This window comes from Prinia subflava, chromosome 23 (genome assembly GCF_021018805.1).
Source record: "Prinia subflava isolate CZ2003 ecotype Zambia chromosome 23, Cam_Psub_1.2, whole genome shotgun sequence".
Lineage (NCBI taxonomy): Eukaryota > Metazoa > Chordata > Aves > Passeriformes > Cisticolidae > Prinia > Prinia subflava.
The window spans coordinates 5,958,123-5,984,809 of record NC_086269.1 but is presented as its reverse complement, the minus strand read 5'-3'; the positions used below and the strand labels follow the sequence as shown (position 1 = coordinate 5,984,809).

Sequence of the window (26,687 nt, the reverse complement as noted above, 5' to 3'; positions counted from 1 at the left end):
TTCCTCATTAGAGTTATTCTATTTTGAACCTGTTTGCTTACGCTTTTTAAGCTGACGCCTATTTCATTCAAAGCAAGACCTCCCACAGCCCAAACAGAAATGCTATTTTAACAAACCAGTTAATCAGTGTGATTTCTACCCCTGTCCCTGGGCTGTGGTTTGCTTACCCCCAGATGGCTCTGACTGCAGAGATGCGGACAGAGGGGGGCTGGGTCTCGTGCAATCCGCTGACAGTGGCCTGCAGGAACTGCTGGATGAGCTCCGGAGACATGGCCACGGTGAAGCGGCTGGCGGCCCACAGCGCCCGGCCCAGCAGGAAAGGAGACACTGCAGCAGAACAGAAAACCTCAGCGCTTTCAGAATAAGTGTTAGCAGTTTAAAATCACAGCTGTTTCCATCCATCATTTAAAATCTTGTCATCTCAATAGGAAAACACTGAAATGTGACACACAAGTGTGCCAGTAAACAAAGAATTTATGTTCATGGGCAGAATCCAGTTTATTTTCTTAGTTATTTCAAAGAGTAATTTCTCATTAAAAGAACTCCTCCCTTCAACTATTTACCCTTGAATTTGTACATCACTGAATAAAAGCAAAGGAACAGAGGCTTTTCCAGTAATTCCCATTTATCCAGCTCAATATTCTGTCCCCAGCTGAAGAAAACAGCAGCATCTTATGGAGAAAAATCAGAATACCAGAGCTCATACCCAGGGACACATTACTAGTTTGCAGCCTGCAGTGACAGAACACAATCCTGTGGTTCAGCAGCACCAGAGAAGCAGTGGACATTCATTATCCACTCACCCGCTTGCACTCACCAAGATATGCTATATCTTTATCACACTTAATCCTGCTGCCTTTTCAGACTATGAATCTCTTACTTATCTAGGCTGGCCTCAAAGTGATGATGCTCTCTGTTCCTCAGCATCTTTACTGCCATTATTTATGCTCCTGCAAGTACTAATTTTAAGATGAGGACATAAAACACTCTGTGCAAGATGTACAGCAAGAGAAGAGCTTTGTTTTTTAAGTCAGTATTATAAAACACAACATTTCTTTGTCTGTACCATTACTGACCATTAAATGGATATCCTTGGAGAGCCATCAACACACTGACTCCGGGAGCCCTTCTAGAGCACAGCAGCTCATTTACAACCCAATGCCACACATGTAAATGAATGTAAATAGATGTAAATTACTGAGGTTGGCTTCTTACATGCACTGCACACTATGCACTTTGCACACTAGTTCTTCACTCAATATTAACACAAAGAAAAGAAAAAATCCTTCTTTGTAGTGGGCTAAATAAGTGTTTCTTTGATGAAAAAGGAACACAGGAATCAGTTTTTTCTACACTGACAACTCAATGTGGACTCATCAATGATGCTCACATTGCCTTAAACTTCTAAAATTTTAATTTGCAAGGACTTTTGAGATCCGACTTTCAACAATTCCCCTGATTTTCTTGCACACTGATGTAAGATAAGAGAGAGCAAAATCCTGCTGAGTTCCCAATAACAGAATCCCATTTAGCCAGGAGCATTATTTGAATTCATGTGCTACAACTAGTGTCAGCCTCAGCATAAAACAAATGGGATGACATGGTGCAGCAGGAATTCTGAAGGCGGTTAAACACTGCTGGTGACTTTCTCAGGAACAGACACAAGACCTCAGAACAGCTATTTTCCACCCAGCTCCCCGAGCCCTACAGGCTCACACATCCAGCCAACAGTGAGATCCTGCTGAAAGCACAGTCCCACATATAAAGGACTTACACTTGAACTGGGAGCACATGGGAACTCCCAAGATTTTTTTCACATGAGTAAGGTGCACAAGTGCATTTCCCAACACCTCATGCGCACATCAATCTGACTGATCCATCAGAGATTCCCAGTGTCTGGCAGCCAGCAGTTATTCCCAGGGATGCAGAGTCCCACATACCCGAAAGGTTGAGGTCTGCCAGGACCACGTTTGTCAGGAAGCCATGCATATCAAAGTGTATTCTCCCATTCTTCACGCTGTCTGTAATGATAGACTTGACTGACCCCAGGGCCAGCATACAGGCTTCATGTATTTTCCACCTGCAAAATAGTTCAGATGCCTTAAGACTTTTCCTCCATCATCACTTAAGAAATAAATGCATATTCTGAAGTGAAGTCACAAGTAATTTTTGGTTCTAAGCTACCACAACTATTTCCTTGATCCCAAAAGAGAATTCAAAAAAGCTCTCAGAGATTAACATTCACAAACTGCAAGATGGGGATCTGGAAACTCCCTCAGGATGGGCAGCATTCTCAGTCACCTCCTAAAATATTGGTGGAATAGTTGTTACTTGTACCAAATTTGTTCTCATAATAAAAAAGAACCTCTTCCATGAAAGCTCGTGTTGCAGCCATGCCTTCATAATTTATGTGCAGAAGCACTGGGATACCCAGTACATTAAAGGTTTAAAAACATCTAATTTTGCATTAACATTTTGTTAATTATGATGATATAGAACTATGTGCAAATACACTTCTCCTTGTTATTTGTTAAACCAAGAATCCACTTTACAGCTTCTCACGACTGAGGTTAATGGGCACCTAATGTCTGATTTTGCATCCATTCCATTGCTGCTCATTATCAGAGGGGCTACTCTGACACTAGTATTCAAAATAAACACAAACACTGAACCAATACACTAAAACTAGGAGAGAATCACTATGGACCAGCAACCAGGTACTCCAGCAGTGGAGTTTTCTTCTTCTATCCCCAAATAGCATTAAAAACTGCAACTCTGAGGTTCTAAAATTGAACACATAAATCTGCATACAGCACCGCTCTTCTTGACATCAAGTCAATTTTTTTTAAAATATATATATATATATATTCCTGAAAATTTTATCCCAATTAACTGAACATAAAGTATTGCAAATTTCTCTTCTGATTTTGCTTAATTATCGTTTCCCATGAGATGTTTTAAGGAACATCAAACTGTGAAGGGAGGGAGCCTTGGTACAGATAGCTTTCGCTAGGAACTACCCAAAGTACTCCACATGAAAATTCCACCCTCTGGCTCAAAAACTGCTGTACTTCTTTTGCTTCTTCTAATCAGAGCTCTCCAGTTCCATCCTTGCCCTTCAGTAGCATTGTCACAAATGAAATGTGCTTAAATCCCGGTGCACCCAGGGGTGCAGAGGAGCCTGACCCCCGCCCCAGCACCATCCCCTCTGCCCAGCCCCTCACCAGTGCTCAGCGCCGCTGTTTTTAGCCTGCTCAGCCTCCTGCAAGTGCCTCGTAGCTGCTGCAGCCAGTGCAGTGGCACTCTCGTTCTGGAAATCAGCAGCCACAGCCTGTGCACAAGGAAATGAAGCACTCATTTGTATGGACTGTTAAAAGTTGGCCTTTTCTCTAAATGCCCTTCCTGAAGGGAGGTTTGATACTTGTTATTACTATTTCAGTATTCAATGTGGGATACATTTCATACCAGCAGCAGATCCTGAGCAGCAATTCTCACTGTATAGGAAAATGTATCATCATCTTCATCCTCCACAAACTGCTGTGGATTTGCAGTCCACACTTTTATCTAGAGGAGACAAAAAGGACAGGGCAGCTGAGAATTCAGGACATCATGGGTTCAAGGTAGATTTTCTGTTCCCTGCAACCTGCTTTGGAAAACTATTTTCAGAATTTTTTTCTGCCATAAGAAGTCTTCATCCACAACTGATTTTTCTTCTATTCAATTGGAGAAACCCTTGAAAAGAAGAAACTCTCTTTGTTCTGAGCTCATCTTGCTCTTCTGCCCCTCATTTGAGATCAGAGTTTGACACATCTAATGACTGACTTGGAATCAATGCTTTGCAGCTTTATTTTTAGATGAGGAATGGGAGAAGCAGATAAATTTTTTAACAGAGTGCTTGTTTTTATGCATGTCTACCTAAACTAAAAGATGATGGTTGTCACATTTGAGAGGCCAGGAGCTATGCAGAATTTCAGTCCAAATTATTTCACCCTACTAGCACAACATTTTTGCTCTCACAGAAAGCTGTTTATTCCTTTCAGCATGATAATCCTCATTTTCACAGCACAATGCATCATGGAAGAATGAAGGAAGGAGGTCTGGAAGAGCTGAGGTTGTTCAGCCTGGAGAAGATTCCATGAAGACCTTATAATTGCCTTAAAAATAAAACCCTTTTACCAGGGCCCCAGGACTAGAGGCAAAATTTTTAAACTGACAGATGGTAGGCTTAGATTACAGAAGAAATTCCTAACTAAGGGGGTGCTGAGACACTGGATATGTTGCCCAGAGAAGTTGTGGATGTCCCATCACTGAAAATGTCCAAGGCCAGGCTGGTGGAGCTTGGAGGAACCTAGGATAGTGGAAGGTGTCCCTGCCCATGGCAGGGGGTGGAATAGGATGGGCTTTAAAGTCCCTTCTGACCCAAATCCTTCTGTGATCTGTGATTTACTGTCTACCTTGCACCATTTTGGAACCTCTAAGCGCTGCCACAGCAAAGTGATGGAACAGCCTGTTAGATTACAGCAGCTTCCATGCACTGAAACTCTTCCCAGGACTTCCTGGTTTGAATCTCTCATTTCCTTTGTTTCCTACACAACACAAACATGCTCACCTGCTCCTCTGTGATCTGCATGTAAAGCAGGATGTAATAGATCAGGTCTGGCAGAGCCTTCTTCACTGTGCTCTTGAATTTGTTGTTTTCCAACAAGGCATGAACAAATTCAAATATGCTGAACACCAGATTTTCAAAGCCCAGAACTTCACCTAAACAAAGTAGAAAGAATAAAAAACATGACTGAATATGCCAATATACAAAAAGGTACAAATGGATGTGAAAATTACAAACTGTTAGCTTGCCTGAGCAGATATTTATTCATACTCCTGGACTAGCAAGTGCAGCAGCAGCCCCAGGAGGATTTCTGACCTCATCACTTTCTGCTCTCTTCCCACCGTATATCACTCATTAAAATTTATCAAGCTCAACCTAAAACCTATTTGATTTTCTTTTGTCCCACTACTTTTACCTCAAAAATGTTGCTGAACTCATTCCTTCAGCCATCAGAAAACTTAAATTGTGTGGCTTCATTGACCACAATCACACACAATTTGTAAAATGATGGACACCATTCTAACATGGTAAATCTACCTTTAGCAGAATCTCCCATGGTGTTTCAGTAACTGTTTTGACAGCAATATTTAGGTAACTCCACTCCTCCTCAAACAGCAGAAGTGAAGTGCAAGTTCTTACCATCAGAATCCACAGGATCCTCCACCTCTTCTGTGTAATTTACTTCTGTTCTCACATAAGTAGATGCAGTTAAGAAAATGCTTTTTTCTAAAGAACAACATCTATTTTGGAATTAATCTGTTCCTGTCTTAAAATTCCTGATAACTTGGGAAGGTTTTGTTCTTTAAAAACCCTTAGATTTTGTGTAGAGTCCTGTGCTTTATAGAGACAACCCCAGGAGCTCCTGGCTTTGTACACTGCCCAAGTTCAAAGACCACTTTCCACAGACCACTCACACATCACTTCAGCACATATTACTTGATTAACTTAGATCAAACTCACCAAGATAACCCAAAACTTCATTTATGTTAACTTTGTAAGAACAGAACCCCCCAGGCTCACTCTTTTCAGGGGATGTGAGCCAATTCAACACCTCATTGGTGCCCAAAGGTGAGGAGCCAACCCATGCTCCCACATCCTACCTGCTCCCTACCAACCCTACTGCTACCCTACAAGTGCCAGCCCTTGGAAATGGCAGAAAACTAACGCGGTGGTAAGAAGGAAGGAGTTTCCTTGAGGATGGTGAACTGAAGATCCAACAAGTACCAGAGCAAACACAAGGAAAGGGAGAACAAGACTCTCCCCTTTTGCAAACAAAAGCCTATTGTGTGAGCTCAGCTACCAGCAGGAGTCAGGACAGGAGAGGGAGAAATATACCATCAAAAATCCAACAAACAGCTCCTTGTATTTTCATAGTTTCACAAAATGGTTTGGGTTGGAAGGGATCTTAAAGACCATGTAGTTCCAATCCCTTGCCGTGGGCAGGGACACCTTCCACTGTATTTTAACAGGTCTGGAAAAACAACATGGAGAGATTTGAGTTGTCAGTTTTCAAGTACTGGGCTATGCACTCACAGACCATTCTGGTACAGCTGGGTGTGCAGTGAAGCACTGACTGAAAATTCAAATGGCAAATCAGCTTCTGCAGCAAGTGTAATCAGCCATTAGTTCTGCTGCTGGGGTGCTGCTGGCTCTCCTTCTCCCAAAGTCCTTAGACTGTGACCAGCATCCATTTAAGAAGACATTTTTTACCAAAAAGTACCAGAAACAAGGCAGAGCTCATGAAAGTTCTACAAGGCAAATGTATTAATCAGCATACATTTTAAGCTAAAAGAAACTTAATGGAGTCTCTGGAAGTAACAGAAAGATCCTGTTTTGTCTGGCAGGGCAGAGCACTCCACATATTGTGCTTCTCCAGCAGTCAGGTCATTAGTGGGTATGAGACTGAATTTGTCTCGTTTGATTCCAGTTAAATCCATTCACTACCAAGGATATAAAGCAGCACTTTCTGTCAGGGTGTTCCAGACGATGGGCAGGATCTGCTGCATTGATGAAATCATGTGCTTTGGGTAGTTCTTCACAAGTGCTGTGACAGCCTAGAACCAAAAAGATATTAGTCAGAAGTGAAATTGGGAAAGCCATCAACACACTCAAATCATAGCTGCTGTTTCATTAACAACTGAGATCATCCTAAGTCTTCCTGTCACCAAGGTGGCCTCTCATTCCTGACTGCACAATCCCCTCTCTTGCTCAAACACTGACCAACACACCTCTCTTGGTGTTTCCTCTTTTGCAGGGAAGCAAAGGGATAACACGAGATGTGGCACTCTGGAGTGAAGACAATGGCATAATGTGGTGGTAAGACAATGACTCAAATCCAAAGTACATCACTGTGCAGCACTGTCTGGATACAATTATCCTGGAAATGTCTTGTCCAGAAAAAGAACTCTAATATCATGTAAAACTAGACTAAGGCCCATTTTCCACACTTCTACTCATGCAAGCAACACATCCATTGCACACCCAAGGAGCAGCTGGAGAAGCAAACACCTACCCGTATCAACTCTCTTCCCATTCTGGCTGTGGACACTGTGGCTGTGCCAGCCCAGCACGGGGCTGCTCTGAGAGCAGCTTAGCAGCTCCACAGGGGATTGTGCCTGGACTTTCATGAAGCTGATCATCCTGGCTTAGGGGAGCCCTTCCACTGACACTTGCCAAAAGCCTTTTGGGACCCTCCAGGAATGAGAGAGCTCTCACTCCCCACTCTCCTCCCCAGGGACACAGCTCCAGCTGCTTTACACCTGTTACTGCAGAACAGCCCCTCACAAACTGCCAGAGAGCTGGCTGCTCCCAGACACATGGGTGTCAGTTTGTTTGTGCTTATCCAATACAAACCACTCTGTGAAGTTTGTTTGTTTGCAGCACTGGGTACATTAATAGAAACAAAAAAATAGTAATTCACCTTCCAGAAAAACAACAGCAATCTAATGTCAGTACTGGAGATGAGCAGGCATCAGGAACAACCCAGATATGTGGGTTTGGGAATGAGTCTGGCAGGTGCTGGAAGGAAGCATTACAGAAAAGACCTGCTGAAGTCTCTGGGGAAAAAAATATGCAGGTGCTGGCAAAGGATGTGAATCTGATCTTCAGGACTGCTGCAAACTCACCACCCTGCCTAGGGCCACAGGAGCATCCAAACAGACTTGTTCCATATGCTACTGCATATGAACCCTATGTAAATGTTTCTAAGCTCTGTGCCCAACCAACTCTGCAGGAAGCGCTGCTGGAGTGCTAAGGGAGTTCTTCAATTCAACGGCTCTGTGGCTGTAACAATAGAAGGGTGCGTTTGCAAGGTCACCACAGTCCTGCAGAGCAAGTCATTAAAAATCAGAGCACTCTTCTGTCAGATGTTGTATTTCAACCCCTGGCCCCTCATTCTGCCAATTCCCACTGCTTGTCTGAACTCAAAGAACTGCTTCACAGATCCTCTGCCAATCCCCACGTATTGCTCCACCACCTATTAATCCTTCAAGAAAGCCCTTATCCTTCTCTCTTCAGAGCACTGCTCCTTCAAGTCACTGTCAAAGCCTTTTATTGCTTCTCTTACTGGTTGCATCTTTAAACAGAGAAGGAATCCCCAAATTTTTGGATTAAAAGCTTAAAATACACTTTAAGAGAGCATGCTAAAGCTGACTGTCAGTCAGAGTTCAGCAGGGACGTGAAGTACCTTGTTCACAAACTTGGGAAGTTTTTCTCAAGACACAGATACCACTTCATCTTCCATCGAAGAACAAAAAGGTGATGATTCATTATTTTTTCTAGCTAGTTATTTGTGTCAGCATCAGGAAAAATGTAAGCAGAACTTCTGACCCACAGGTGTTGAACAGCTTCTAAGCACAAATGAAGAAACACAACAGCAAGGCTGCAAGATTTTTGGTTAACTGGTGTTCCTGATATATTACTGCACACTAAGTACACCACTGTATTCCAATTTGTATTCCATTATTGTGAAATTTGCCTTAAATCTTTCACCTGTCATGTCTAATCACTGTTTCTCTCAAAACAATCAATAGTAGCATGTTCAACACTGGAATTAGGATTCAAGAACTGCACAGTTTCAGCTTACTCATCCTTAGAGACACCAATTTAATTCATGCTGAACTATCAAACCCAAGAATAAATTACACCACAGATATTTCCTTCTAGTCCTCACACTTGATGATATTTTTGTTGTGATCAAACCTCCCATCTCCTCCAAGGATAAAAGGTCCTGATTTCCTGCTAATAACTGCTCAAAGACTTGTAACTATACTGGGAACAACTTGGAACACATTAACCATCACTGGTTCCCCATGATGTGATCCAAACTATTCACTCCCCTAACCAGGATAACAGGATCCCAGGGGATCAGGTAGATGTGCACACTGCAATACAATTCCTTAAAACTTCTACCACTGTCCCGCAGAACATTTTGACATGGGCAGCACAACAGTTTAGGTCAGTGCTGCCTCTAACTTCCATCAAGAACTCCATGAACGAAAAAAGTCTTCCTGTCATTTGCTGCACAGCACTTCATTAAGGAAAAGAAGATGGGATTGAGTCTGCATCTGGTTGAAAATGTGCTATAAAAAGGTCTCAGTTCCCTCTTCCATTGCATTAGCTTTCAAGGGGTTCCCGTAATGACCTCATCTGTAGAGCTGGTTTAAATAATCCCCTAAGGTTTCTTACTTCTGCATTACAATGACTCTAAAATCCACTTCTCTGGAAATGAAGGCAATTCACGGGTTTTTCACCGGAATCCTTTTTCCTCAGAAAACTGCTATCATCAGCTTAGAAACCCTAAATTTTCCTCAGAAAACTGCTCAGAAAACTGCTATCATCAGCTTAGAAACGCTAAATGACAAAACCATGAATTGCCTGAAGTCAACAGCCAGAACACTCATCTTTTCATGAAGAGCCTCCTACAAACCACTTGTGAGTAGCAGATTCGAATTTACTGTTTAAATCCACAATGATTCTCTGCTGCCATCGATGCCACCCAACACACAGCAGCGTATTCAGATCCCAGTCCTCTTGTGCTGCACCTCCCCTGCAGAGGCCAAAGGCAGAGGCCCTCACACAGCCAAGGAGCAGAGCAAGAACATAGTGACATTTCCTCAGAGACCCTCCCAGCCTGTCACACTGTTCAAGAACCTTCTGGAGGGACCAGTGCTGACATACGCATGCAAACAGCCCAGCGCCAGCAAGCACTTACTTAAATAACAGAAAATGCATGGATGTAATGAGAACAGAACTGGCCTGGCATGGTTTAGGGTGAAGCCATCAGTTACAACTGCGTTCTGTGGAGGCTGAAAAACATCACTACTCATTAGCAATCCAAATGTGAGTATCTGGAGTAAGAGATCCAAATATTCTTGAACTGCAGCCTGTTTAATTCCAAATGATACCCTGCAGTGTTCCTCTCACATTGCTGTTGCCATATATCACTGCCTCAGAAATCCCAGTGCACAGGTAACAGAAAGGAAAAAAACCACAAGAGATACTCTTTCAATAAAAACTGCTAACACCCTTCCCAAACTCCTTGCCAGTAGTGCTGCACAGCAAGAACAGCTGCAGTTGTTCCTAGAGTACAAGGCCTGCAGCCCCTGAGAAGCCACAGGATGCCCAGACCAGGTACTGCTGCACTGAACAGGACTGAGACAAGTTCCACAACACAGAGCTCAGGAGCTGCTGGTTTGTATAACACAACAGCACCCTCCCAGGATGTATTTTCATTACTTCAGCACAAAGCTGGTCATCCTGAAAAACTTCTGACGCTTGTCTTCAGTAACCTCCTCACTGCTTTCTTCAGGGAACTGAGTGGGCCTCAGTGCCCATCCTCAGAAACTTGTACACAGACCTGAGTGTTGCTCACCTAAGCACACAGGCAGGGAAATGAAAGATCTGGATTTAATCCTGCAACTGATGCCTTTGGCTCTTTGCTCTCCCATGCTGCAGGCAGCATTCCCTCCAGCTCCAGTGCTTCCCAAGCTGTTACAAGAGTCTGCACTGGCCCTGATCCCCATGCACACAGAGCTCTCCAATCCCATCTCCTTTCTCCAGGAAACCAGGATGGTACAAAGACCTTCCATCTCTCTTTCTCAGAGCTCATTTAGCATTAAAGAGCAGGCAAGTTCCAGAAAAGCACCTGCACATAATAAGCCTTTACAACTTCACTGCAGCAGAATTCTGCAGCACCTTTAGAAAAAGATTGCTATTTAACTACAGATTATGGTGACCAAGACATATCCAAAATACATTAGATCAGCAAATGACAAGGACAGATGGTCCTATGGACCAGATTCCTGTGGATCGTTTTATAGACAGATCCTCATGGATCTCATCATAGGTATCTTCAGTACAGGTGAACAATTTATTTCACTGTTGAGGGTGCTGGGAGCCAAAAGCCTTCACTGTTCATACCATGAGCAATACTAGGAGATATGCCACTTGAGTTTGTTTTCCAGCACATCTGAGTGTGTGTTGATATTCAATTCTTTCTCCACTTAATCAGCCCTAAGTGACTCACCTTTAAAACTTCCATCTTAAACCCACTGTCCGATGTTGGTCCATCAGGCATCTGCAGGGCCTGCACAAAGGCTTCTGTGAACTGCTGCACCACAGGGAAAATCAGGACCTTGGCAGCACCCTGGTTACAGACAATGCAAGCACAGCTGAACACCAGATACACAACTCCCACATCTGACAGGTAAAGCACTAGAAACAACAGTAATTGCACTTTCCTGGTACAAAATAGAAGAGAAACTCATAGCAACTGCAGAGTATTGCAAAGTCACATGAAAGTTGTTTCAGACATCCCTTGGGCTCTCTCTCTGTGTTAGGAACTAAGCTCAGTTGAATCCCACTTTTCAGAACCCCACAGCACAGGCTGCCACAAAACACACACATCCAACTCATCACTTTGGAGTCTCAAGAGAGATCCAGACAATCCAGTCGGGACAGCCCAGGAGCAGTGCTCACCTCTCCTAGAGAGGCATTTCATTTGATGAGCTCTAATCCTGCCCTGCACCCCAGCATCCTCAGGCTACAAAACCAACCTGAGGTGGCTCCACCACACACACGATTACTCCAAACCCTGCAGCTGACATTTATCTCCCTGCAGAGCCTCCATCCTCCAAACCAAACAAGCTGAGTATCAACAGCTGGCCTGAAGATTAACAGGATGATTCTTCCTAGGAAAATGCAGCAAGTATTTTTCCAGATGTCAGAGCACTCCATAAGCAGTCCTTGGCAGAGCAAGTAATACAGAACCAAAATAAGTTTATTGAGATTATTCCTCATAACTCCACAGCCAGGACAGCAAAGTTCTATGTCTAAATCTATTAGGAAATGCCATTTATAAAAAGATTTCCCTTTTCTTTTTTTTTTTTTTTTTTTTTTTTTTTTAGTAAAATTTCAATAGAAAAGGTTTAGTATTCAATGTAAAGGACACTTTCAGCCCTTCTCCAGAGTAAGTTTGAGGAGCTACTACTATCTCTTGGATACTGGTACCAAGGCTCCATGATATAGTGCATGAATAACCTTGTCATGGCAGTACAGATGGAGTGTAATTACCAGAACTTTCCAAAAGTCTGCACTGGATTGCTCCCTGTGCAAACAGGGAGGGAACAGCACATTGAGCCACCCAGCAGTGACCAGCCACTAGATTGGGAGTCACCCTGCCCCATCCTCACACCCCAAAATGTTAAAAATAACCATTTATTGTCTGGGAGTGCTGGAAAAGACCCTTGTCAAAGGCCATTTAAAATGCAGATGTGCTCAGTTAGTGCCAGACAGGAGACTCACGTATAAAGCTGCTTGACTGCTGTGTTTGTTTCTTAACAGCTATTCTTCCAAAACTGGGCTGGGTTTGGCTTCCCCCACCCCTTCAGAAACACAAGGCCAAGGCACCTCCTGAAGCTCCAGGAGCCTGGAACCAAAGCCTCGCCCAAGGGTCCCCCATTAGCCAGGTGCCCAGGGCCTGGCAGGTGACACAGTTCAGCTGAAGGCTGGAAGCTAAGGCAGGGATTTCCAAACAAAGGGATGATACTCCATCTCCTCCCCATGCTGACTCCCTCCTTTCCTGAGTTCTTACAAACATGTCTGTTGATAAACCATAATATAACCTTAATTATGGAAACCAAGTGCCACTATCAAGGCATGCATGTAAAGCAGGGAGTCAGCTACTTTACATGTATTAAATTACAGCCTCTTCCCCCGAATTCCAGCTGACACAGTATGTAATTTTCCAGTGTTTCATTTCCATATTAACAATTATTTAGAACCTCACTCTGTGTGCATTCAAAGTATCTTGTATGTCAAGTTAAATTCTTGCCTTTTCCAGCTCCTCCATGTTACAGATCATGTGGGCACACGTGGTAAATATCTCCACTGCACGTGACCTCGTGCGAATCCCATACACCTAGAGAAAAGTTAAACATCAGGAACACAACATTCTTCTTACACAAGATACTTCCTTTAATTATCTTTTAATTGTATTTCATTTTTGCTTAGCTTTATTCTCTTATTTTATTATCAGTTTCAACTTTTCTGTTGAAACATTAGCTGCCATCAACTATTATATCATCAAGAAAATTCTTTAAGTCTAAGCCATACTACAGTATGACTTAACCATTAAATCTGGAGTTTCTTCGTTCCAAGAAACATTCCCACTAATTTCATCTGATGCCAGCCTCCCTGTGAAGATCTTACCTCTGCCATTGTGAAAATTTTGTACATCTCTGGAAGAATAACTGGAGCTACAAGTGGCATCTGTATGTCTGTCACTTCTCGGGTAAATTCTAAAAAATGGAAAAAGATGAGAAGTTCTTATAAGAAATCCAATTTGTAGGAAACGGCAACAATAAAACCGTTGGGAAATACTAAGTGTATTGAAATATGTTGATTTTCACTTCACTAGACTAGGGTCATCTGATTTACCTGAGGCAATCCTCAAAGGCAAGCAGAAAAATATCACACTAAAAACTGCAGGTGTCTGGAAAACAGCGTGTTACAATCAAAGTCCCTGCTGAGCTTTAACCTGCAGCACAGCACCTCCTTCCCCAGCTCTCCTGACACCTGCTGAGCACACAATTCCACAGCCAGCGACAGGCACCAGGGGAAGAGAGGAAGAAAATTCCAGTTTCTTCAATGTGGATGAAACGTGACTGGCACAAGGAAAAGCCTGAACAGCTTCCTCCAGCAGCCTTGCCCAGCCGTGGCACCCACACACCTGTGAGCACTCTCATGGCTCCGTGCACCGCGTTGACGTCGCCGCTGACCAGCATCTCCATGAGGAGGTTGAAGAGCTCGGGCCAGGCCTCGGGCCAGTCCCAGTGCGCGATGGCCGACACGGCGTAGGCGACGCTCGAGCGCACCTTGCTGATGGACTCCCTCAGCCCGTTGGGCAGCAGCTCCCTGATTGCAACCTTTGCCTGTAGGAAACAACAGCATCTAGAATAAATCCACAGCCAGAGCACAATCTAATTTAAAAAAATCTAGACCTATGACTGTATCCTGATACTGACTCAATATTAGTTTTACAAAATGAACATCCAGGAGATAAAACCACTCTTGCACACTACACCCCGTAAATTTTTTGGTAAAATTGCATGGTGTGTTTTAACATAGCATCATCTCATACACAGCATCAGACAAGAGTAAATAGCTCACAGCTGCAACTACACAGGATGTAGAGATATACATGGAAAACATCCAGAGTTAGCTGAGATAAATCCCAGCTCCAGTGTCAGGGACTGTGTTTGCTTACTTTGGAAGATTTCAGTAAACAAGAACAGTCACCCAGCCCTGAAGGGACAGGAAAAAATAAAAGCCACTTCTGGGGCATAATTCAAGCAATTATCTCTGGATGGGATGAATCACACTCTAGATATGAAAGATGCTCCAGTCAACAGTCAGAGTGGAAAGGGCTGGAATCTCTGGCCATCTTAGCTGTTAAATACTCCTGCTGAACAGATTCTTAATGAAACTCAGCAGCTTTAAACTAAAATTTGTCATGGGAAAATAACCTTTAAGTACCAAGATGTATAACAGAAGATTTAGCAAATCTCCAAAAAAGGACTGCCAGAATCAGTATTTGTGAAACTTGGGAAGCAGCTTTTCTTCTAGTCTTATTCTGAGAGTAGCAGGAGCATTGTGGCTGAACTTTCCCTACAGGAAGCAGCCCAAGCTTCTCAAGCCCAGTGTGTTTTAAGCAATTGAAAACAGATTTTTGAAGTGGAAAATGTCAAAAGCCCTTAACTGAAGCCATTAATCCTCCAAATACACAAGGGCACTGGTACTTCTTTAACTGCCTACCGAATTAATATTCTTGATGGATAAAGTGTTTCAAACCAGATAACATGAAACCAAGTCTTACCCTTTCTGTGGTCTCTGGAGGTCTAAACTTCTCAGACTGAGAGCACCAGTGAGTTTCCACATACTGTTTCAGAATAACAGATGCCAGCTGTATCAGGAGAGAGGTCAGAAATCAGGGAAGTATCCTGGTGCAAGGATCACCCCTGACACATTTGCTCGGCCTCCTGTCCCATCATGCTTCTTTTACAGGGGCATCAGGACTGGCCAAAAATGCAAAAAATCCACAAAATGGACCACAAAGTTACTGCAGTAAAAAGAACTGCTGGGTATCCACTGAGCAGCAATGGCTGCACAGCACTGACCCAGGCAGCAGCTCTAGAAGGGCACCAGACACAGGTCCTAAAGTAACTAAAGAAATACAGAATCAAAACTTCCTTTCCAAGGAGGAAAATACCTACAGAAAAGGTTTCTGCAAAAAGAAGCCACACTTCTACTTGCTGATGTCTACCACCCACCTCCTAAACTGTGTCCATTTCCAGTACAGTATTGTCTCAGCACCAGGTTTATTAAGTCCAAAAATTTTTTTAAAAAAAATGTAAGAGTATAACACCTGAATAATGTTGAAAGAAAGACTCTAGAGAAATGTAAAAGGAAGTGGAGAAACAGTAACAGAAAGCTACTTCCAATTTTTCACCTGAAAACATGGAAGAATATTTTAAAAACCAAGGAAATTTCCATCAAAATTCTTTCTGCAGTTCCAGACAAACTCACCTGCCGGATAGCCAAAGCTCCCTGAGGATCCACAGTCAGTTCTGCTAAATGAACACCAAATTCTGCAAGAAAAAAACCTCAAATATTGGTATTGTAACTTTTATTGCCACACAGCAAAAGTCATCAAGATTTTTGGAGAAGGACATCATACCAACTGAGTGACTCATATGCGGGAAGGAGAAGGCAATTCCAAAGCACAGCTACTCAAATAAATCATAAGCATTAATTCTCCCCTGTGCTCTCCATAAAAACTTCATTTATTGTCTTGGCATCTTATTTTCTTCTCTCATGGGCAAAAAAAAAAAATTTGCAATGCAGGCTAGTAACAAATTATTTAAACTATAATACATATATAAAAATCTTATTGATGATGTAAAATCTTTACTCAAGTTCCTACGGGAGAGATGCATGGAAAAGATCCAAGATGGAGCACGACAGCAGCAGACTGCAGCCAGCAGTCCCTTTTTGGACACCCTGGGTTCATCTACAGCGATGTGCAGGCATCGCTTCAGCTGTCCCAGCCCTCACCCTGCGACTGCCCAGGACACACCACAACCCTCCCTAGCAAACCCTGCCCAGAACAGTGACACCAGCACTGCCTGGACAATCCTTGTGGGACCTTTTCCTGCAAAGAATCCGTCCAGAAAAAGCAAGAGCTTCTTGTGGCTTCTTGTCAAGCAAGCTCCAAGACAAAGGCAAAATTCAAACGCTTGTAACATTCTGTTGATGCTGAGCACAGGAAATTACAGCCAGGAAGAGCAGCTATTCTGGTATGGTAAATCCATACAACCCAATAAATTTGCTTAAAATTACAATTTTAAGTTCCAGGCAGCTGATAACTGTCCTAAATACTTCACTTAATTTCACTAGTCTGCTTAAGAAACACATTTGTGACATTTTGGTTCTTACAAGCTGTGGAGCAGAAGTTATGCCCTGGGGTCCTGTCAGTATACCCTGCCTCCTGCAGACAGGCTAAAGGTGGTGACAGCATCCCTGGAAAAAACAGACTGAAAATTCTTCTCAACAGGAGTTCTGTGACTTCCCTCAGAAGCACATCTGAGTGCTGCACAAATGGTTATTGAGTCTCCTAATACCCACCTCACTGCTAAGAGGCTTTTCTGGGTTTGGAGATAATTGCCTCTCACTTTCCCCAGCACACACTGAACATATCCAGTTCCTTTACCCTTCCTTCATAGATCATGTATTTAAGAAAGAGGAAAATAACCCTCTTATCCCAGCTGTGAAAGCAGGGAGCCTCATTCCAAGATGTACTTAACATAATACTTCTCTTAACTGAAGAGAAGTCATTATTCTATGTGCTATCTGCAATTTCCATGTTCAAGTGTGGCATTGCATTTCAGCCCTATCTTTAAAGGGTAAGTTGGAAGGGTATAAAGAGTATAAATGGAAACCTAAAAAGGGTAAAAATAGGTATAAAGGAAACCAGAGTAACTGCAACAGCTTCACACAGCTACAACTCAGTATTCTAGCTCACAATCCTTAATTTGTTTACATATATGCATTTGATGTACTCTCTCTGCATACAGTGCTCTGCCTGTGATTTGCAATATTTAGTTTCTCCATTTTCCAGCACCTTAGCTCTGCTCCCCAGGCAGACTGCAGTGCCATCGTTGGGACACCAGACATTCTCACTGCTGCAGTGACCAAGAGTTGTGTCATAAAAACCCCTTGGGTCTGACAACAAGCCACTGACAACCAACACCCCCCCACCACCCCATCCCAGGTTTTCAGCCAGATGTCCTGCTTAAAAATATTACAAAACTATATCTTCTTAATTGATCAATTACCATTGTGGCAAATTCCTATCAGGAATCCTGCTGAATTCAGATCATTCACACCAGCACTTGTTTAAGCAATAAGCCAGCTCTTTTGTCAAACCAAAATTAGATGGATTTATCAAGAACAGATCACATAAAACAGTACTAGTTGTGTAGCAACTATTTATCCTATTTTTATAGACACTGACAAGCTGTTTAATGAGCAGCCCCAAGAATCTTCCCAGGGACTGCTATTACACTGATCCTTGTACAGCTCACTGGCTCCTCTTTTCTCAAAGGATTGGTTTATTATTGTGTTTTTCCCCAGTTGGCTGGAAACGTCTATCTTTATCACGGGTAAATGCAGTTCAAATGGACCTTGACAGGCAATTCCTTCACTTGTATTCTGTAGATTTGAGATATCAGAAATACCAAGTCTTCTCCCCAAGATAAAGTCTGTAAACCTCAAAGATTAGAAGCTTTTAATGAAGGGCCTGGCATAGAGAGCACTTAGCAAACACATTCTCTCCCAGCTCTGCTTCTCTTCCTCATTAACCTCAATGTTAATAAAATCCAATTTAATTAACTCTCCTCCCTCACAACAAGCTCTGTCTACCATGTAACCAGCTTATGTAACCTCTTCACCCCCAACATTTTTGCAAAACTAAGACACATAAAACCAAAAATTCTTAGTAAACAAGCAGGAAGGAATAAATGAGCAGAAGTTTCTACCTGCCTAGCTGAAGTGGGTCAGCACTGACCAAGTCAGCTCAGCACATCCATGCAGAGCTGGTTTAGGAGCTATTCAAGGTCCCTTTCGTTGTCTCTGTTGAGGACAGAGGCAGGGTGAGGTGGAGGAAGGGGCTGCAGCAGCCACTGCCGCCACTCTGGTGAACCCCTGTGGCCCCATGGCCACTGACACTCCAAACTAAAGCAACTCTTGATCTGCAGAGAGAGGCTGGATCTCACCACCACCACAGCAGCTGAGGCCCCTTTATCCAATACTTGCCTACCCTTGTGCATCGTGGTGCTCAGCCACACAGACACAGATGTTTTCCAAAGGACTGGCTTTCACTAACATCATCATAAAGCAACTTGGGTTGAAAGGGACCTCGGGAGGTCATCCAGTCCAATCTCCTGCTCAAAGCAGAGCCAGCCACAAGATCAGAGCAGCACAGAACAGCATGGGGATCTGCAGACAGACTAGGAGCAAACACCAAGCAAAAATCTAATGCTTAGCCAGAGTTCTGACACTCTACACACGTGCTGCTTTGAGGTTCTTCATCCTCCATCATGATGCTCAAGAACTGCTCCAAAAGCATTGCTTTTGTTAGCACAACTCTAAAACTGCATTCATATTTCCTCATTACTCAGCAAAAGACAGAAAGATTGAGGTCACACTTCTCCAGCAAGTGTGCTGGTTTTAAGCATCTCCTTTGAAATCCCTTCTTCACAACTGTTCCCTACACTCAACATAACTGCAGCATTTCACAGAGCCAACACTAGTGTGAATAACCTTTCTTCCGGACAGGCAGTATCATATGTTGCAATGTGGCCATTTCTTGTTTCAACTTCCCTGTTACATATCAATTCAATGTTAAAGTTAACTCCTGTTAAGAATTCAGATCAATTCACCCACAGGACTTTCACTCATTTCTGCCCATCACTCACTATACTACAAGTCAAGTTACAGCCAAGAGAGCACCACACAGCCACATGTTATGGTCATGTCTTTATATTCCCCAGAATCTCTCCTTCCAAACGATGCTTGGGTTTATGGCATAAAATCGTGTATTCACAGAGCACCTCATGCAACACTGAAATCCCTCCTGAAGCCACATTAAAGCAGCTCTGTTGGGAAGGAGCTGACCATAAGCAAAAACATGCTGAACCAGGGAAGCACAAGCGATGCAATACGTTTTGTGCCATTATGGTAGCTGTAGGTGTTCTGGTACAAATGGACAGCAAACTGTATCATGAAAATACCATCAGAGAATCAGTGAGTTTTAAAGCATCGTGCTGAGCCACTTGCTCTGGAAGAGGAGACAGTGAGAGAACATTTACGAGACCCATAAAGCCCATCTCCCACTCTGAAATCACATTCAAATCAAAGCACTGGTTGTCTCCTAGACAGGACTAGTCTCAAACAAGATGGAAAAGAGGGTCAATGTGCCCAGACTCTGCCAGGGTCAGCACCATCCTAACAGACACCTGCACATCTCAGCTTCTGGCAACAAACAACTTTGCAAAGGACTGAACTGAAGGCATCTTTTCACACATGAGGTGTCACAACACAAACCATGCTGAAGATGGCCTTATGATGCCTTTCTACCTGCAAAAAGGACACAAAAAAACACATAAGGCAGACAGACAAGAGAAAGGCAATTCTCCAGCCTGAAGCCATTCATCTCTCACCGTCACATTTCCAGAGCACAAGAGCCGACAGCTCAGAAACTAAATACTGTCACCATTTAACATCAAACCTGGTATCTAACCTGGCAAGCAGGGAGCAGTGTTTTCCAACTGTCTGAGAAGCTGCCAGTAAACCTCCCTATCCACATAATGTAGAGAGGACTGTGTGGCAGACACTGCTCCTCTCCATATGGTGGAAGCCATTCAACAGAGTTGGACTGGGTGATCCTTGTGGATCCATTCCAATTCAGAACAGTCAGTGATTCTCAGCAGTCTGAGCCCTCCTGCCGGACATGGACTCCCCTCAGAGTGCCACTGCCCTGCTCTGGCATTTTGGAGATGACTTGGGCTCCACACATGTTCTCCAATACAGTAAGACCTAGAGGAAGAGATCATTTTTCCATATTGGGTAATTATGCTCAGGTCATATGACACTGGCAGCAGTGCACACCATTGGGGTGGTGCATGGTGCTACCTGGATGGACCAGACAAAGGGGACAGAAGCTCCACTTCACCAGCAACACACTGATACCACAGTCAAAACAAGTTAGACACACTCACAGCAGCACCACCCCACAGCTACAGCTCTCATTTCTCTGCCTTCCCCCGGCAGTCTTAGGCATTGCTTACATTTATGTTCCACTAAAATCTAGAGACAACGAGGGTCACCAGGTGAACTCTCCTCTTTGCAGAGACAGACAGTAATGCATCTCCCACCCCCAAGCTGCCAAGTGGTGCCTATTTCCTCAGCAGACAGAAGATGCAGAAGCAGGTGAGAGACTGAGCTGCTGAGGACGTGTCTGGCAGTTGCCGAAGGGTGACACGGTGGGAAGAAACTGCCACCATGTCCTTAATCCAGAGGAGACATTCCATACTCCTCCAGAGCACGAGTGTGGAGTCAGACAGGAGACTCCTCTTGAACAGTTCAGCCTGTTCCAGAGGCTTTGACTGTGCACTGCTGCTCATCTCCTTGTAAAAGCATCAGCCCAATCCAACGTCAGCCTGCTTCAGGGAGCTCAACTGCATCCTCTAAACACCTGAACCATCCTGACCTCGTTAAAACCTGCCTGGAAGAGAGGGCAGCACACACAGCATAGCCAGCAGCTGCATTGACTTAACCACATTACACAACCCAATTTGTGAGCAGCTTAGGGAAAGAGGTGGGGGCAGAGCAATGCTGCCCCAACACCCCCGAGGAAATGCTGGCATTAGGGACCTCCTGAAGTGGGTGTTATATCCAGCCACTGTGCTCAATGGCTCTTGATGAGGTTTTTCCTCCAGAAATGTTAATCATTTTAAGATCATTTCTACTTCTAACATCCAGCAGCGATGATTTCCACAGTTTGCACACTGGGGCAGCAGCCTAATTCTGCCTGTTTCAGATTCATTTCCCCTGACAGCCCAGGATATTTCATGATCCTATGGTCTCAGTTTTATCTGAAGTCACAAACAATCCCTCCTCACTCACCTTCTCTGTGGCTTATTATTTCAGGGCCTCCATCTCTGCCAACCTTTTCCCAGGCAGAAAAGCCAATGGACTAGTTTCTTTGAAAAAAAGCAGTTTTTGCACACCTCTGCGAGTGTCTGTGCTGCCTTTTTGCTGCCCTGCTTGATCCCTGCCAGAGCAGCAGGCCAGTAATGCACGCAGAACTGGCTGTGGAAGCATGAGGAATTTATGTGGGCTTTGTTCTCTATTCGCTCCTTAACGGTCCATTTGGCTTTTTGGAGCATGACAGAGCAGTGATTGGTTATTCTCAGGGAACTCTCCACACTGACAATGGGATTTCTTCTCCCAAGAACAATAGTTAGGACCACCCATAAGTTTTTAGGGCATTATCTGGAATGCCTCCCCCTCCCCCTCCCCCAACACTACTCTGCTGACCAACACTGACTAGCAGCACACCTTGTGAAATCATCTTGTGATTTGTGCCACTGATTCCCACTCTGGCCAGACTGAGCAGCACTATCAGCAACTTTGTCCCACCACTATTCACTCCGTTCCACATCATTTACAGATGTGCTGAGTAGCTCAGCTTCACCTGGGACTCCTGACCCTGCCAGTCAAGAGTTGTGCTCAGCAGCTCAGTTTCTGCAAAAGGTTTCAGCAAGTGAACTTCCTAAGAGCTTTTTGGGAGTCCCAGCACTGCTACAAACAATTCTTCTGCCACAACAACTTCATGTGGCTTTCTCTTCTCATCCCAGCTGCTGAATTTTAACCATAACAGGCACTGCAAAACCCACACCCACTCCCCTGCACCAGCCCCTGCTGCTCCTCACCTTGGAGCCCTCACTAAAGGCTATCCCATGTTTACCAGCTTAATACTTGGCTGGCCCCTAAGTGGTGAGTTTTACAGCCCAACTTTTGCACAGTAATGAAAACTGAATGTTTGAGTCCCTCTGAACTCTAGAAGATCCATTCTTTAGCACTTCCTGCTTTATGGCAAAGTGGAACTGCTTTTGCTCAGGCTTCAATCTGACACGGACTCCCCAGTGTCTTGCAGAGGCTCCTCAATGTTGCAAGTCAAGCCAACAGCAGCACAAGGAATTTGGCTCTTCTGCAGTCCTTCTGTACTGAATGCACCTTGCCAAGTCAGACACTGGCTTTGAACGCCTCTGAAAGGTGCAGAGGTGTTCAAAGCTTCTGCAACATTTGAAAGCATTTTAAGTTTTTATGACTTTAACTAGCTTTTCCTCAATCTCTTTTTGCCCTTCTTTTGTTTTGCATTAAAAGTGCCAACATTTGTGCTCTTTTCTACTCTTTCACTTCTACGTCAGCATCCTCTTCATGTTGCTTAATGATACATTTTTTGCTCTTTTAAAGTATTTGTGACACACATGATCTACATTTCTCTGCCTCAATAATATGGTGCTGGCACGCACCAGATTCCTGCAGCTCCTCCTCTTGGTTTTTGCAAGCTTCTCCATATCAAAGAGCACAGAAAGGAGAATATAGCTTATTCTTCCCATGCTGCTTGACTTAGAAGAATCAAAGGGGTGCAAAATAATTCCCTGAAGGAGACCTCGGGAGGTTTCCCCTATGATCAAAGCAGAATCTGCAGCACTAGACCAGGGTGCTCAGACTTTCTAGGCAGGTCTTGGAGAAACTCAAGGATTGAAATAATACAGCTTTTACAGACAATCTGTTTAAAAACTCCTTATATCCTTGTAACCTCTTGTTTCGAGCTTGTGTCCATTTACCCCTCATCCTCTCCCACCTCTCCGTGTCCCAACAATCTCCTCATAATTACCAGAAGCTACTGTCAGACCCACCCCCAAAACTCTGTTGCTTCTGCAGTGGAAAACCCCCCAACCCCAGCATCACCTCATGTGGTGAGTGCTGCAATTCCCCCACCCAACCCCTGACCCTTTGCTGAACTCACTCTCCTTTGCTGCTACTGCTGTGTCTCATCACAGGGGTGGGAGCAGAAGCGCCAGGTATTCCAGGTGTGGTCTACCAGCACTGACTAGAGAGGGCTGATCGCTACCTCTGACCTGCTCAGACTGCCCAGCATGCCGGTGGCCTCCAGGGCACACTGCTGGCCCTGCCCTGTCCAGCTCACCAGCCACTGGAATTTCCTGGCCCTTTGTCCCTAGGCTGCTCCCCAGCCAGGCAGTGGGATGTCCCAGGAGCAGAACGTGCAGTCTGTCCATGCTGAATTCCTCTGGCTCTGTTCTTGCAGGGCTCTCTGGACAGCAGCTCTGCCCTCAGGACACCAACTGCCTCCCCTCCAGTTCGGAGTCACCTGCAAACTGCTTGTGCAGGTGCTCCCCAGCCTCCTCCAGGTCCCAGGGACAGATCCTGCCCCAGACCCCGGAGTTCTGGCCCTACAACTGCAGAGAAGTATCAGGGACTTCAGCAGATTTGTAAAATCATGACAAAATAGAAGGGTAGATGACTCCACTCCCTAACAGCCACTAAATGCAATCCTGGGATCTCAAAGGCACCTCAGAGACACCCACTGCCTAGAACCCTCAGAGAACACTCTTCTCTGGAAATCTGTCACCCAAACAGCGTGGTTCAGGCGGGAAAGTTCAGGCTCTTTCAGGAGAAGCTGCCACTGAAGTAGCAGCTGTGAAGGCCAAGGCTCTATGGCCAATGAACCTCCCAGCATTTCCAGACTTCTGCTGCTGCAATGTCATCAAACCACTCAATGCAACTCCAAGAGTGGGGGCAACACACAGAATTCCTGGTAATGCCAGGAAGAGCTAAGCTGAGTGTGGTACAAGCACGTTAAGGGAATGCACAACAACAAATGTTTTATCAAACAATCTGCCTGCCTTCACTCCCAGGGCAGCAAAATCACAACACCACTCTTGACTCTGTCTCACCCTTACACCTTCCCTCTTTCTACCACAAACTGCCTCTGGTAACACTTCTGAGCTGAAGTTCAGGAGCACGAAGAGTTCACAAAACACTTCACAAAACACCTTCAGAGTAGTGCAATCAGACTAAAGGTAAGGCAGGATTTCCAGGAGGGTCCACAACCAACCAGCCCATCAAGCTGCCAGGCCACAGACAAAGCTTCAGGCCTGGGGTTGCAGTGCTGCACTCTCCAGCTCCCATCACAGTAGATCATCTGCACATCTTCCCGTGGTTTCTACAAACTCCAGTCATTTGGGCTGAAGCAAAATAAAATGTTAGCATTAATAGGTTTTTAAATGTATCTTCCACACAGAAAAAACACCCAGAGCATGAACTAACCTATAGTGCTACCAGAAAAAGGCCAAAGGCGCAATGGAATGATTAGAGACAGTGCTTGAATTTGGGGTGTTTGCTCATTTAAAATCTCGCTTTCCAAAGCAATAAACCAGTTCCCAACCAGCTCCACTGTCCTGCTTGTCCTCAGCTTTCCATAACAGACAGTGGAGCTCTGTCACTGGAGTTTCACACTGGATGAGGGAGGGCACAGCTACATCCTGACCACCCTCAACCTCAAACACACCATGAACAGATGACAACCTGCAGGACATGGGCACACACCAGAACACACATCTGGAGGTGAAGAGGATCCCTGTGGGAGCAGGGCAGGGTCTACAGATGGAAGGGCTCTCCATGACCCTCATGTGACCAACCCTGGGGACTCCAGCTGAGGTGGAGCAAGGTACCCAGAGCAACAGCCCTGCTGCTTCACCACCCCGGCCCCTGCATGTCCTATCCTGGCGAGCTCAGAGAGCTCCTTGGTGCCCAGATCTCACACACCACCAGAGCCCTCCTGCCCCCTGACCGAAGCAGTGCCCCGCACACGCCCCGCCGTGACCCCGCTGCCGGCGGGGGCCGGCCCGTCCCATCGGGCACCGAGCCCTGCGGGGCTGCTCCGAGAATGACAAGGAGCTACTGGAGCGGCTCCAGTGAGGCCACAAAGATGATGAGGGGTCTGGAGCATCTTTCTGGTGAGCAGAGACTGTGGGAGCTGGGCTTGTTTTAGTCTAGAGGAGACTGAGAGGGAAATCTCAGCAATGCATATAAGTACCTCCACGGCGGGTGCCAAGAGGCTGGTGCCACACTGTTTTCAGTAGTGTCCAGCGACAGGACAAGGAGCAATGGCCATAAACTAAACCACATGAAGCTACACCTCAACATGAGGAAGAACTTCTTTATATTTAGGGAGGCAGAGCATTGGAACAGCTCCCCAGGGCGGTCCCTCTCTGAAGACATTCCAAACCCACCGGGACGTGTCTCTGTGTCACTTGCCCCAGGTGACCCTGCCTGGGCAGGGGCTTGGCCTGACCGATCTCCAAAGGTCCCTTTCAGCCCCAGCTATTCTGTGATTCCTTGAGAGACATCGAGCACACACCGACAGCCGGCAGGAAACCAGCCACAGCCGCCTGCTCCCGCCCGCCCGAGCGACGAGGCTGGGACTTTCGGCCGAGGCCAAGGCACAGCCATGAGGCGCCGGTACCGGGAATCGCTGCGGCGGCGGCCTGGGGTCCCCCCATCCCCTCAGCGCGGCCCTCACTCACCCTCCGTCACCTCCAGCACCTTCACCTGCTCCTCAGCAGCGGCTCGCACCGCCTGCACCGGGCACAGGATCCCCGTCAGCGTCTCCACCAGCGCCTCCTTCAGCCCCTGCGCCACCGGCCCCGCTCCGGGCCCGCCGCCGCCTCCCGCCATCGCCGCCCCCTCCGCGGGCCGCGCGCGCCAAACGCACCGCGCGCCGGGAGGCGGGGCCGGGCCGGCGCCCGCGCACAGCGCCCCCTGGCGGCGCGGCGGACCGCGGCGGCCGGCCCGGGTCAGGGAATGCCCCCGAGCGTCCCTCACGGCTCGGGGAGGGCCGGGAACGGCAAACACCCCCCGGGAGGAGACCGAGGGGCTGCACACGGGACCCTGCGGAGGCAGGGCAGCGCTCCTCTGCGACAAACCTCCTCGTCGTAGCCCTGGGGACCGGCACGGCCCAGCGCGCACCAGCGCGGGAGCGAGGCCGAGCAGAGGCACGGGCTGTGCGCGACCAGCGCCCTCAGAGCCTCCCACCATTTCCAGGAGGGGCCGAAAGGAGGGACTGGGCAGGAGAACTCATCTGCACGGACAGCGAGAAACCTGGGTCAGCCTGGGGACACCTGTCCAGAAAATGCAACCCCAGGCAGGACCCTGGGCATCGCATGGGCCGGACGGGACAGCAGGATCGGCGTGCTGGAACTAGGACTGCTGATTGATTGATTGATTGATTGCTCTCTCCCCCTCTCTTTAATTCATCTCTTCCTTTCTCTCTTCCCTTTCCTCCTACTCCTTTATCCAAGCCCCGCGGCCATGGGCTTATATAGTAGATGTGGGATTAACACAGCCATTTCCATGCCAAGCGTGTAATTTA

General features: G+C 45.7%; 1 protein-coding gene across 1 annotated transcript in view; it reads right to left on the bottom strand.

Moving 5' to 3' along the window:
• Window positions 1-26,041, bottom strand: part of IPO9 (importin 9) — a 39,457-nt gene extending 13,416 nt beyond the window's left edge. The window contains exons 1-14 of the mRNA XM_063418185.1: window positions 25,843-26,041; window positions 15,692-15,753; window positions 14,982-15,068; window positions 13,836-14,037; window positions 13,316-13,404; window positions 12,939-13,025; window positions 11,133-11,252; window positions 6,560-6,660; window positions 5,246-5,304; window positions 4,610-4,761; window positions 3,466-3,564; window positions 3,225-3,331; window positions 1,941-2,080; window positions 168-327 (exon numbers count right to left, since the gene is read on the bottom strand). Coding sequence (XP_063274255.1) covers window positions 168-327; window positions 1,941-2,080; window positions 3,225-3,331; window positions 3,466-3,564; window positions 4,610-4,761; window positions 5,246-5,304; window positions 6,560-6,660; window positions 11,133-11,252; window positions 12,939-13,025; window positions 13,316-13,404; window positions 13,836-14,037; window positions 14,982-15,068; window positions 15,692-15,753; window positions 25,843-25,993 — 1,616 coding nt within the window. The 5' untranslated portion in view covers window positions 25,994-26,041. The remainder of the gene's footprint in view (window positions 1-167; window positions 328-1,940; window positions 2,081-3,224; window positions 3,332-3,465; window positions 3,565-4,609; window positions 4,762-5,245; window positions 5,305-6,559; window positions 6,661-11,132; window positions 11,253-12,938; window positions 13,026-13,315; window positions 13,405-13,835; window positions 14,038-14,981; window positions 15,069-15,691; window positions 15,754-25,842) is intronic.
• Between the last annotated feature and the right edge of the window lie 646 nt (window positions 26,042-26,687).